The 13,941-nt window shown below is 44.5% G+C and overlaps 1 protein-coding gene across 1 annotated transcript; it reads left to right on the top strand.

Annotated features, from left to right (window-relative positions):
* The first annotated feature begins 10,418 nt into the window (after positions 1 to 10,418).
* si:rp71-39b20.4 (potassium voltage-gated channel subfamily V member 2) lies at positions 10,419 to 12,665 on the top strand. The gene is made up of 2 exons (XM_061242825.1): positions 10,419 to 11,726; positions 12,342 to 12,665. Exons 1-2 carry the CDS (start codon positions 10,419 to 10,421, stop codon positions 12,663 to 12,665), a joined length of 1,632 nt encoding a protein of 543 aa, XP_061098809.1.
* The last annotated feature ends 1,276 nt before the right edge of the window (positions 12,666 to 13,941 follow it).

Here is a 13,941-nt window from a genome sequence, read left to right as displayed (position 1 = left end):
AGGTGCTTCAGTTTTTTCGATACCCAGGGCTTATTATTAGAAAACGTCTTAAATGTATTAGTGGGTACCACTGAATCTACACAAAACTGTATATAGTCTGAAATCACGTCGGTCTGTTCGTTCAAGTCTGGACAGTTAAAAACCTCCTATGAGGTGCAGTCGAAACAGCCCTGCAGACAAGAGATGCTGTCCTCATTCCAGATCTTCGCAGTCTTGACCTGGGGTTTCTCCCTCTTCAGGAGCCTCTGAAATGCTGGTCGGAGGTACACCACATTGTGATCTGATGCCCCCAGTGGAGGCAGGGAGGAGGCAGAGTAGGCACCCTTTACAGTGCCATAACACATGTCCAGGGTCTTGTTTTTTCTCGTGTGGCACTTCACATATTGATAATAAGTGCGTAGACTATTTCGCAAGGAGCAGTTATTAAAATCACCTAAAATAAATTTTGGAGCATCTGGAGACATGGTTTCAAGTTTCTGAGAGAGATTATAGATCGCCTCCGATGCTTTGGCAGTGTTTGCTTGGGGATGGATGTACACTACGGTGAAGAACAGTTGTGGAAACTCCTGAGGGAGATAGAATGGTCGGAGTGACACACAGAGCAGTTCGATGTTAGGAGTACAAAGACATTCCCTTACCACTACTGATCCACACCATTCGTCCCGAATGAGGAGACACACACCGCCGCGTGACTTTCCTGTGACGCTGGAGTCCCGGTCCATTCTGTATGCGGTAAAACCGGCCGGCTCCGCCTCACTGGACAGGGCTTGATTATCCAACCACGTCTCCGTGATCGCCATCACACAGGCAGTCCGGTACTCGTGGAGGTGGCGGAGATTTGCTGTCAATTCATCTGTTTTCCCCCTCAGGGACCGGGCGTTGATCAGCAAGCAGGTGGGCAGGGGAAGTTTGTTCTTCATTCTTTTCAGTCTCTGTCTGATTCCGCCTTTCTTCCCCCGTTTTCGTTTGGATTGTATAAGTATAGAAGTATAGAACAGAGAAGTATTATTTGTTTGCTTGCTTTTTCTAAATTCAGTTTAGTTGTCATTAGTGTTCTGCTGTGTATTTGTTTGTTTGTTTGTTAGCTAATACAAGTGGTGTTTATTTAGATTACAGTGAAACTGGGTTAGGTGTTTGTTTCTCTCAGGTGAGCTAGGCTATTAAGTTAGGCTATTGTTTTTACTGGCTGGCAGGTCACAGCTTTTGTTATAGGAGGAGCCAATTGTTTGCACCCTGCTCAGGGTATAATTACTGGCACACCTGAACTCACTTCAGTGTGCATTAGTGTTCTGCAGTGGGTTGGTTGCATTTTCTGTTGCATTTTCTGTATTCAGCGTCAGTTGTGTCGCAGTTTTGTAGCGCACCAGCGGCAGCTGTGAGTGGCAGCCTCGGCTACTTGCCTCGGCGCACGAAGTCGCAGGTGTACAAAGTCGGGGGTGTCTATCTACGGGTGTCCATCGAGGCTGTCTGAGAGCCTGATGTTTGATTTTGTTTTTGCTGCCTGCCCTCATTCCACTGTGTAGTATTCCTCTTGTCCTCCCTAGTTCCCTCCATGTGTTTCCTTCCCATCCCTGTCCTCTCTCCTCTCCCCAGGTCCCAGTCAGGTAGGAGGTTCGCCTCCCGTCAACATGGGCAGAATATCTCTAACCTCATCTTCCCTCCCAGATCGGCTGGTATTGATCTCTGTGTGGCTGGTGGCCTCTGGAACTGCCAGTCCGCCGTTCTTGCTTTAACTGAAACGTGGCTCTCACCAGAGAACACGGCCCTTTCCTCTGCCTTCTCTTTTTCCCACACACCCAGAACCTCTGGCAGAGGAGGTGGCACAGGTCTCCTAATCTCATCCTCATGGAGATCTAGTGTCTTCTCCTCATCCCTCTCCTTCTCCTCTTTTGAATTTCATGCGGTTTCTGTTACTTTGCCGTGCAAATTGTTTATTATTGTTGTTTATCGCCCCCCGGGTCCTCTGGGGAACTTCTTGGATGAGATGGACATCCTCCTCAGCTCCTCACCAGTCAATGACACCCCCCTGATCCTCCTGGGTGACTTCAGCCTCAACTCAGAGTCCACCCAGTCTACCTTTCTCTCCCTCCTTTCTTCTTTTGACCTTACCCTCACTCTTTCCCCTCCCACCCACAAAGCAGGCAACCTTCTTGACCTCATCTTCACAAGGAGCTGCACAACACAGCTCTGTAAAACCACTCCATATATCTGACCACTCCTTCATCTCTTTCTTTTACATTACATTACGTGGCATTTAGCAGACACTCTTATCCAGAGCGACGTACAACAAAATGCAAATCAATCACAAGAACAAGTGCAAAAGTAGACCTGAGAGGACAGTACAGTTCCGAGTCCTAGTGTAAACATACAGAAATTCAGAACCCTTGAAGAGTACAATCAACTTTCAAACTAGCATACCACTGTTGGCAGCTAGAATACAACAACAGCCAATAAAAACAACAATACCTATACAAGTAATGATATCTATACATAAGTGCCATTACGGTCTAAGGCTAATCACTTCGAATACTTCGATACAGTCAACCATGAGATTCTGCTCTCATCGCTGTCTGGGATGGGTGTCACAGGGTCTGCACTCGCTTGGTTTTCCTCCTACCTCTCTGGTCGCTCCTACCAGGTGACTTGGAGGGGCTCAGTCTTCGACCCTCACCCCCTACGAACTGGAGTCCCACAGGGCTCAGTTCTTGGGCCTCTTCTCTTCTTGCTATACACCATGTCTCTTGGTTCTGTTATCTCTTCCCATGGCTTTTCTTATCTTTCTTACGCTGATGACACTCAACTTTTCATTTCCTTCCCCCCCGACACCCAAGTCAGCACAATGATCTCTGCCTGCTTGGCTGATATCTCTGCGTGGATGACTTCCCACCACCTGAAGCTCAACCTTGCCAAAACTGAGCTTCTCTACATCCCTGCCAAGTCCTCTCCGTCAATCGACCTCTCATTGACTGTTGAGGACTTTGTAGTTTCCTCCTCCCGTACGGCATAGAATCTTGGGGTGACTCACCCTGGCTCCACAAGTATCCTCCACTGCCAGAACCTGCAGGTTCTTTCTGTATAATATACGCCGTATCCGTCATCTCCTGACTGAGAAAACCACCCAGCTCCTAGTCCAGGCGCTCGTCATTTCCCGCCTGGATTACTGCAACTCCCTCCTAGCCGGTCTCCCAGCGTGTGCCATCAAGCCCCTCCAGCTGGTCCAGAATGTTGCAGCCCACCTGATCACCAGTCAGCCCAGGTCGGCTCATGTCACCCCGCTCCTCATTGGCCTCCACTGGCTTCTTATTGCCGCACGCATCCGATTCAAGGCCCTAGTGTTGGCATTTCAGGCTGCTAAGGGGACTGCCCCACCTTACATACAATCCTTGATCACTCCCTACTCCCCAGCTAGACCACTCCGGTCTGCCAGCTCTGGTCGCCTTATGGTTCCTTCTCTATGTGCACCTGGCGGTCGAGCTGCACATTCACGCCTGTTTTCCGTTCTGGTTCCTCAGTGGTGGAATGACTTGCCTACCACTGTCAGAACAGCAGAATCCCTCCCCCTATTTCGACGCAGACTCAAAACCCACCTTTTCAAACTCTACCTTAGTCCTCCCTCCTGATTTCCCCTGCCCCTCCTTTCTGATATCCCTATCCTTGTCTTACCCCCCCCCCCCCCCCCCAAAAAAAAATTTTTTTTTTTTTGCACTTATGATGACAACTATGTTTAGAACAGCATTTCATGTGTATTTTGCTAGTTATGGGTGTGATGCTTTGACTTATGGTAGAACCTATGCACTTGTAAGTCGCTTTGGATTAAAAGCGTCTGCAAAATGACAAAAATGTAAATGTAAATGTTCCATTAATATGTCTGTATCAAATCATTTGCTAAACAAACGTATATGTCCAAACCAAACTTGAAATATATCGACTGCCTAAGAAAAAAACATGGCATATGATTTTTTTGACATAATATCAATAGTATCAAGGATTGTTAGAATATGCCTTTTACTGTCTAAGTCTGTGGCAAGGTGAGGGTTATAAACCGTGAGTGTGGCCATGGGGAGACTGGAGTTTTACTGCCCTGCTTTGCAATTAAGAGGCTGATAAGCATCTAAACTACTGTTGTGGAGAGTCTTGTCTTGATCTTATGACATCACAGTTGAGGGTGGAGCCACATTATGTCAGAAAAGACTGTGCATGCCAAGTCCCACACACAGGGGTGCCCAAGTTTGAGAACCAATCACCTACACCATAGCAAGAATTCATTTTTCCATTGTGCAAAGGCACTCCCTTCCTGGTTTAATGACACCATTTAAGTCAACAGTTCCCAAATTATGGTTGTGGCATATTGTGACAAAAATAATAACCTGCTGTAAGAATATTCTTTTAAAATTACATTCCTATCAATCAAATTAAACACTACACTAGTCTATATGCCAAATGCCATTAATGTAATGTAATGAAATATGCAGTGTGTATGGTCTTGACAGAAGTGAAAAGATTTTTTAATACCATATCTGAACATAAGTCTCTTTTACATAACTCTATTGCAATGAGAGGTAGATCATTATAAATTTAGAGTCAGGCATGTTTTGAAAGTACCACCACATTACCACTAGATGGCAAGAAATACTAAAAATAGCAATGTCACACACAGAAAGGTTAGATGGTAAATGGTTAGAATTTATATAGCATCCAAAGCGCTGTACAATTGATGCTTCTCATTCACCCATTCATACACACACTCACATACCAACGACGATTGGCTGCCATGCAAGGCACCAACCAGCTCGTCTATTAGCATAACATATCACCTTGCAAATATCTAATCAGTCAACCATGTGGCAGTAACTCGGTGCATAAAAGCATGTAGACATGGTCAAGAGGTTCAGCTGTTGTTCAGACCAAACATCAGAATGAGGAAGAAATGTGATCTAAGTGACTTTGACAATGGAATGATTGATGGTGCTAGATGGGGTGGTTTGACACAAACTGCTGATATCCTGGGATTTTCATGCAAAACAGTCTCTAGATTTTAAAGAGAATGTGAAAGTATTCTCTGCAAAGAAGGTGACAGTAACTCAAATAAACATGCAGTAGTTTGCTGAAGAGCATCTCTGAACATTACATTACATTACATTACATGAACACATTTTGCTGAAGAGCATCTCTGAACATCGAACCTTGAAGTGGATTGCCTACAGCAGCAGTAGACCAATAAGTCTAAAAAAATAAGTCTAATAAATACCTAATAAAGTGGTCATTGAGTGTATATGTTCATTATGACTCTTTTTTATAGAAATTTTGTCTGCTTCTTCTTGCCACCTAGCCACACAATTACTTCACTTCCATTGCAATTCAAAACACTGAAGTTCAAATGTTTCAAATGCATTTTCATTTGTGGATTATTTATTTTATTTCAGAAGACAGGAAGACCTCCCCTGCCCAAAAAAATTGGAGTACAAAGGCATCCTCAAGCTGCAAATATGAAAAAACTGAAAGGACATTCCGCTATTCTGAGCAAACAGCAGAACTGACCCTTTAAAAAACATATCAACGCATTTATATTTCCTGTTCATATAATATCAGCTGTTTTCGGAAGGCTTTTGATTGTGTGGAGTGGGGATGCCTTTGGGAACTGCTGAAGGCAAGCGCCCACTTCCACACTTCCAGCCACTTCCTGTGTTCCAACTTGTGCTCCTGATGTTGTGCTGCCCAGGGCTTTTCTCCCGATTCCCCAGAACCTTATTACTAAGAACCAAAAAACTATATGTTTCTTCAGTCCATTTAGAAATACTTGATACAAAATGGTTATTTGTGTGGTTCTAAATAAAGGGAATAATGGAAATGGTAGAAGAGAGTGGAATCATTGAACAAAATCATAATGCACAGCTCCAATGTCTCTTATTCAGTACCTTCTCTCCCTTTTTAGGATACAGAATCAGGGGCTCAGTGTGCTTCAGTGCCCCTGAACTCTGTGGTTAAGGCTATACTGTCAGGGAGCGCAATAGCTTTACCTACGTGGCTATTAAACCCGGTTTTCTATTTTATTTAAAAAAATAAACACATTCTTGCCTAAAATCAAGAGATCTGAATCAGTGGTCCTCTTTCCACATCAGCCTACACAAGCGGGTCTCTGTTATATAAATGTACATTGTTTTCCTTTCTCAACCCCACCTCTCTGCCCAATGCCTAACTTTTTGGAGGACATTAATTTCAACCGCAGGGACTTGTATTACAGTTTTTCAATGCTAATCTCACAAGCTTGTCCTCAATTTTCAAAACCTTAGACACAACACTCAAAATGGTAAGCACTTGTCACACAGCCTGTTCGCCTGTTCAAAACATGCATTGTGCATTCATATCTTTGAAGAAATCTTGCATTTCCATATTCATTGGTTTAAATTCCTAATCTTTCATTCAATACTAAAGGAACATTTGTCTAGATCGCCCACAGAAAATATACCTATAGCTTCACAGTTTAGTTGTTTTTACAATACTTTACTATAGCAAGAAAAAATACTTCATACATGTTTCAAAATGGTTATTCCAGTGGTTCTAAATAAAGGGAATAGTGAAGAGAGTGGAATCATTGAACAAAAATCCGAATACTGTAAAAAATATGTAATTACAATATACTGTGGGTTTGTTTCACAGTTTTGGTTTACAATTGCAAACAAGCATTTTTTGATACAGAGTTTACATTTTTAGAACTTTTAACACACACTGTAAAAAATTACTGTAAAAATACGGCCAAATTCTAACAGTAATGTACAGTTTTTTCTCAAGTACAGTACAATACTGTAAAATGCAGCGCTTTTTTGGGGCCAAAAGCATGACTTGCTGTAAACAGCATGCTACTGTGAAATTTTACAACTATACAGTACAATACAGTTTTATTTTAGTTTTTTTAAACCAGAAGACGGTTGATTTTGAGCCCGCCCAAATGCGTCTATAACTGTGGACTCACACCTGTATTTTTCCCATGGAGTTTTTTTCACCAACTTCGGTGAAGTTAAGTGATTTGTTTTGCTATTTATACAAAATGTGAAGAGTAGAAACTGCAGCCACGACGGAGAAAAGGCTTTCATCGTTGGAAACCCCTCTTTAGTTCGGTGAGTAACTAAACTATTATTTCTGGAGACTGCACTTCACTGAGTAACGTTAGACCTAACGAAAAACCCAACAGGTAACGCAGCTGGCTAGCTCACACTGTTTATTGTACGCAGTAAGCAGTAACGTTAACTGTATATTTCCGTTCATCTTCTGAAGGAAAATCACATGCATATGCTGCTTGCTTTTAGCTTTGGAATACGATTCAGGTTCAGTTAGAATGTTTGGCGAATATCGTATATTGCAGATCTAGGCTACAATAAAACAGCCGGTTAGCCAAGTACCATTACTTCAGCTAAATAACGTTACCCGCAATTTCTGACTTCCAGTCTGGTTTACCAGCGTTAGCTTTTCCGGTCATTTGTTGAAGCACAGTGCTATTGTTAGCTAGCATAATAGAGCAAAATCAAAATATTTGACAGGTAATCTGTTCCCTCTGTTTCATTAACTCAACACAATTAATTTCAAACATGGACTAAAAATCCATAAATTTGACAGAGGAAAATTCTTCTAAGTTTCAGGTGAAACGGCAGGAAGCTGTATTCAGCGCTGGATGGTCAGCCTTGAGGGCCAAATCATATACGAGGGGATCCAGCCCACCTTCTTGACGGGGCTGGCTGCATTATTTTCCACCTTCTACACCTTTAATCTCCAATACCAAGAAGAGGCAGCATGCACACTCAAATTCATCCAGAGGTTAGATACTTTCAGAATAACCTGTTTTTTTCTTACCTTTTCAATGACATGCTATTGCACATCTATACATTTGCTGCCTTTTATTGTGTTGTTAATCTGAGGTGAGTTACACAACTTGATTTTTACACAGTGTCTGAAGAAACTCTATCATTTTTCAGGCGCTTCGTTGGAATAAACCCTGAAAGAGGCACCAAGGCTGGACGGGGAAAAGTCTTATCAAAGAAAACTGGCAAAGTCACCAACAAAAAGACAACAACAGTCAATCCACATGTATCCACTCTGCTGAGGAGACTCATGGACTTTAGGTGGGACTTCTTTCTGTCATTCTGTCTGTTATTTGTGTTCTGTTTCTGAAACTACACATACAACGGTTTGAATGTTCCAGACTGGGATGTTTTGGCTGGCTGAGGGGTTAGTTCAGGGCTTGGGATATTTCTTTTTGGATTTTTATGTTCATATGCTATAGTCATAGGTATGTATAGTATAGGCATGGACTCCACATGACCTCTTTCTATCAGAGTATACACTGCACCTGTCTGTTCTGACACCTCTCTATCAGAGTATATACTGCACCTGTGTGTTCTGACACCTCTCTATCAGCAGTTTGTGCTACAGCAGCTCTTCAGTGGGATCAGACCAGATGGGCTAGCCTTCACTCCCCACGCTCATCAATAGCAGCTCTTCTGTGGGATCAGACCAGATGGGCTAGCCTTCTCTCCCCACGCTCATCAATAGCAGCTCTTCTGTGGGATTGGACCAGACGGGCTAGCCTTCTCTCCCCACGCTCATCAATAGCAGCTCTTCAGTGGGATCAGACCAGATGGGCTAGCCTTCTCTCCCCACGCTCATCAATAGCAGCTCTTCTGTGGGATCAGACCAGATGGGCTAGCCTTCTCTCCCCACGCTCATCAATAGCAGCTCTTCTGTGGGATCGGACCAGATGGGCTAGCCTTCACTCCCCACGCTCATCAATAGCAGCTCTTCTGTGGGATCAGACCAGATGGGCTAGCCTTCTCTCTCCACGCTCATCAATAGCAGCTCTTCAGTGGGATCAGACCAGATGGGCTAGCCTTCTCTCCCCATGCTCATCAATAGCAGCTCTTCAGTGGGATCAGACCAGATGGGCTAGCCTTCTCTCTCCACGCTCATCAATAGCAGCTCTTCAGTGGGATCAGACCAGATGGGCTAGCCTTCTCTCCCCACGCTCATCAATAGCAGCTCTTCAGTGGGATCAGACCAGATGGGCTAGCCTTCTCTCCCCACGCTCATCAATAGCAGCTCTTCTGTGGGATCAGACCAGATGGGCTAGCCTTCTCTCCCCACGCTCATCAATGAGCCTCGGGCGCCCATGACCCTGTCGCCAGTTCACCGGTTGTCCTTCCTTGGACCACTTGTGGTACTAACCACTGCATACTGGGAACACCTCACAAGACCTGCTGTTTTGGAGATGCCTATCTCTGCAATCTAAAAAAGCAGAAAATTACTTTTTACGAACTGAAATCCCATCGCATTCAGTATACAGCTATGTATTTAAAACATAAGTCTAATAAATACCTAATAAAGTGCTCACTGAGTGTATGTCAAAGTAATTGTGCAAATGTGTGCACTAGCACTAGATATTGACCTGTCAATATCTTTGGTTTATTACATTTTAACTCATTTTTGTTGCATCCTGTGAGAATGTGCTAATGAATATTAAACCCATTTGTTTTCTTGATGAAAGTCAATTAAAAGAAAATGTAAATAAAACATTTTTATTGAACCAATCATGCAATTTCTGTGGTAGTCATGTAGTAATTATGCATTCAATTTATGCACCAATATTTCCATATTTACAGAAAAAATGAGCAGCTAGATATTCAGATAATGACAGTCGGCATGGCAACAGTCACTATGCTTCAGGTTTAACAGTATGGAGGCTGGCACGGTCCACCCTCATCTTACAGATGGTTCACATTTCAAGCGGCAGGGTTATTTTTAGGTGGCTAAGACATCAGCCTTATGCTTAAATCTTTCCAACCTCAATTGGCAAATTTCCAGCCTTCCAACCAAGGCCTAGTAACTAAACTAAAAACAGATTTTATTGAGCTGTTATCTGAATACCACTTTTGGTTCAACAACACTGAATATTACTCATTCTTTCAGATAACTGAAAGCAGTTTCTTCTGAAAATGAAAATGTCACAACCACACACAACCACATTTGCAGCCGCATTTTGCCTGACCAGTATGTGCCTGTAAGCCTTAAACAGGCAAAGGTTAATGGTGGCTTCTTATACTCTGCCTTTACTCTTCTTAGAACTAAATCCTTAAATCACATTGTGCTAATCCCACGCTAAGGCCCTGAAGGACTGCAGATTATGACCCCACTCAGGGTGGGTGGGGCCTGTTATGCTCTTACTCTGCTGCACTAAAGAAGAGACTTCTTCTTACCTCTGTCTCTCTCAGCACAGCTTGTTGGGAGGAGACCTCAGCCCTTTCCCCCCAAACCTCCTGTGACCTGGAAGACTGTGGACTGACAGGTGGGCAGAGACAGGACTGACAGGTGGGCAGAGACAGGACTGACAGGTGGGCAGAGACAGGACCACAGAAGCGCCCGTGTCTGTCGCCATGGATGCCCCGAGGAGACATGACCACAAGAAGCTGAAGAAGCGGCGCTCCAGCCTTTTTGCCAACCTCAAGTTTGCTGGAAGCTTCTCCCAGAGCATGGAGGTGGAGTCCAGCGCCTTCCCCTTCGCGCAGGACAGCTCCATCAAGGCCTGGACCTCCATGGACCACCTGGACAGTCCCACGCTCATAATGGAGGAGCCCGAGGGAGGAGCACCCGGGGGGGCCAGGAAACCACCCAAGAGGCAGTCCACGACCATCAACTTAAATGTGGGGGGCAAGGTGTTCCGCATCCCCACGCACACGGCGGTGCGACACCCACACACCCGTATTGGGAAGCTGGCTCTGTGCACTGACCCTGTGCGGCGCCAACAGCTGTGTGATGACTACTCTGTGCACACCAATGAGTTCTTCTTTGATCGGGACCCCACATTCTTCCATTACATTGCTCACTTCTACCGCTCCAAAGTCCTGTGGGTGATGGACAGCTTGTGTCCTGTAAACTTCGAGGAGGAGATGGCCTTCTGGGGCCTGCGCATGCGTGACACGCAGCGCTGCTGCCGGATCCTGTTTGAGGAGAAGGTGGACGAGCTGCGGGACCAGCTGAAGGTCGAACGCGAGCTGGTGGCTGAGATTGAACCCGAGCACGATGAGGAGGGCTTCAAGACCATGTTCCTGGGCGGGCCTCGCAAGGTGGTGTGGGATCTGATCGAGAACCCATACTCCTCGCTCGCAGCCAAAGCCTTCGCTGTCTTCTCCAGCATCTTTGTAATCATCTCCATCGCGGCCATGACTCTGAACACCGTCTCTGAGCTTCGGGTCCACTCCATCTTTGGGAAGACCTACATGGAGTGTGTGGAGATTGTCTCCATCCTCTTCTTCACCCTGGAGTACTTCCTGCGCTTGATCACCACCTGCAACATCACAAACTTCCTGAAGAGCACTCTGAACTTTGTGGATCTGGTGGCTGTCATGCCGTACTTCATCCAGTTGGTTTTTGAGGTAATGTCTGACCAAGAGGACCTGAATGCACAGGAGGACCTGAGAGGGGCCATGTCCCGCGTGAGCAAGGTCAGCAAAGTGCTGAAGGTAGTGAAGCTCATGCGCATATTCCGCATCCTGAAGCTGGCGCGGCACTCCACCGGCATGCGTGCCTTTGGCTTCACCTTACGGCAGTGCTGTGAGCAGGTCTGCTGCCTCTTCCTCTTCATCACCATGGGGATCTTCACCTTCTCTGCCCTCATGCACTCTGTGGAGAACAAGGAGGGGACCCCCTTCGGCAGCATCCCTGAAACCTGGTGGTGGGCTGCGGTGAGTACCCTTCCACATCCTGTTTCTCTCCTTCCCACATCCTGTTTCTCTCCCTCCCACATCCTGTATCTCTCCCTCCCACATCCTGTTTCTCTCCCTCCCACATCCTGCTTCTCTCCCTCCCACATCCTGCTTCTCTTTAGTGTCTTTGGGACAGAGTCTTTCTTCTTTCTTCTTTTCTTCTTTACATTATATTCAGTGTCTCTGAAAAAACGATAGAAAAACAAATTAAGCTGAATAACGGTGAACCATCCCAACACCTCATAAGAGCAGCTTCTTACTTCTGACTACGAAAATACAAAAGATATATGGAAACCTGCAAGCAAATGCAACATTCATTTATTTTACTTGTGTAATTTATATAGATTACAAATATTAATTTAACTAAAAAAGGGAAAGTACAGATCCCTAAATGAAATCTTTATCTGTTTTGAATATTAAGTTAACTGTTTCAGTAGTGAATAGTGAGCAGTCCCAGGTCTGCCGCTGAGCCTCTCTGAGAGTGTCCCAATACTGAAAGCATGTATGTCAGTGCTCCAGTGCTGTATAATAACAACAAATAACATCAGTGAAGCAGTGTAACTCATGTGACTGAAAGTGATGGTGTTCCTGCAGGTGAGCATCTCCACAGTAGGCTACGGTGACGTGGTTCCCTACACGGTGCTGGGCCGCATCGTGGCTTTCTGCTGCATCTCGTTCGGCATCATCCTCAATGGCATGCCCATCTCCATCCTCTTCAACAAGTTCTCTGATTACTACGCCAAGCTGAAGGCCCAGGAGCACACCTACATCAGCAAGCAGCACCGGCTGGAGCTCAAAACCCGTCTGCAGAGGCAGCTACAGCAGTGCCTAGCACCACACGCCCAGGAGGAGGAGCACTGCAGAAACCACAACCAGAACTGGAACCAGAATCAGGACCAGAACTGGAACCAGAACTAGAACCAGAACCAGAACTTGAGCCAGAACCAGGACCAGAGCTAGAACTGGAACTAGAACCAGGACAAAAACTGGAACCAGAACCAGAAATGAACCCTTGCCCATTCATTGCATAGTCCTGAAATGTTCAAGTGTCACATTTCAGGCAGAGATGAGCGGTGGGTGTTAAATCAAAGCCAGCAAACAAATCTCAATCCCCAAGGAAGTGTAACTGCAGCAGTGCTACTCAGTGCCTAGAGAAGGTCCAATTCTGCAACAATTTCATCCTTCAGCTGACTGCTACTCCCTAACCAAAGTTATCCTGTATCATAAACTTTATAAATGTATTTCATAAAGGAAAGTACTTTGTACAAGCTTGGTTTGATTTTCCCTGCACATGTTTGTTTCCTCCATAAGTTCCAGTTTGTTTGTTGCTCTTGTTTTGTTTATGACTAGCAAATATATTGTTTGTAATAATAATTATACTTTGTTAAAAGCTGATGCTTTTATCCAAAGTAACTTTATTAAGTCCAAGTTTTAATTTGCAGTTTCCTCCCAGATTATGACTAAAAAAGAGAGACTGCAATAAAACATTAACACATTTTTAACCCTTTGATACACAAGCTATGCAAACCCCTTCCAAGGCACAATCTTCATTTATGAACTAAAATAGTTTTTGTATTACTACATCAAGTTTACACACATGGGTAAAAAATGACCCATGTATGCAAGCGTGATAAAAATGAAAAAAGACATACTATAATAATAAAATAAAAAATAAAAATTATTTTAGCAGTGAATTGTACCAAGCAATAATACATTTAATATTTGAAATGTCACTTTGTCACTCACACATATTGAACTGTAAGTGTAACTGTAGTGAATGTACAAAATGAATTAATAAAATAAAGCTGATTAAATAAAATCATATGGGTACAGCGCAAATTGTTATCTCAGTGCATACATGCCTCACAAATGACCATCACATGTTTGTGCTCCTTGCACACAGGACTGGTGCACTTGGAACACCAGCTGCTGGCTTTTCAGTCTTTGGCAGCTGGGCACCTCTTCCCCTTCTTCAGCACATAGGTCACCATAGTCAGAAGCTGTGCTTCTCCCTGGATTTGTCCTACACTGTGTGTGTACACTGTGGGATGGCTTCATGACAGGTGGTATGTGTGGCTTGTTCTGCCGAAGAGTCCCCACAATGGTCAGGTTCTTCTCAAGGAGCCCCTCAGCCAGAGAGATACTGCTGACCTAGCCAACGTTAGCAAGAATATAATATGTCAACATGTTGACC

The sequence above is a fragment of the Conger conger genome, chromosome 5 (genome assembly GCF_963514075.1).
Source record: "Conger conger chromosome 5, fConCon1.1, whole genome shotgun sequence".
Taxonomy (NCBI): Eukaryota; Metazoa; Chordata; class Actinopteri; order Anguilliformes; family Congridae; genus Conger; species Conger conger.
The sequence above is the reverse complement of the archived record's forward strand: the minus strand, read 5'-3'. Positions and strand labels throughout refer to the sequence as shown.

Coding starts and splice junctions, on each gene's coding strand:
- si:rp71-39b20.4 (XM_061242825.1), top strand. CDS start 10,419: ATGGATGCCCCGAGGAGACATGACCACAAGAAGCTGAAGAAGCGGCGC. Junction 11,727..12,341: donor AAACCTGGTGGTGGGCTGCG/GTGAGTACCCTT, acceptor GTGTTCCTGCAG/GTGAGCATCTCCACAGTAGG.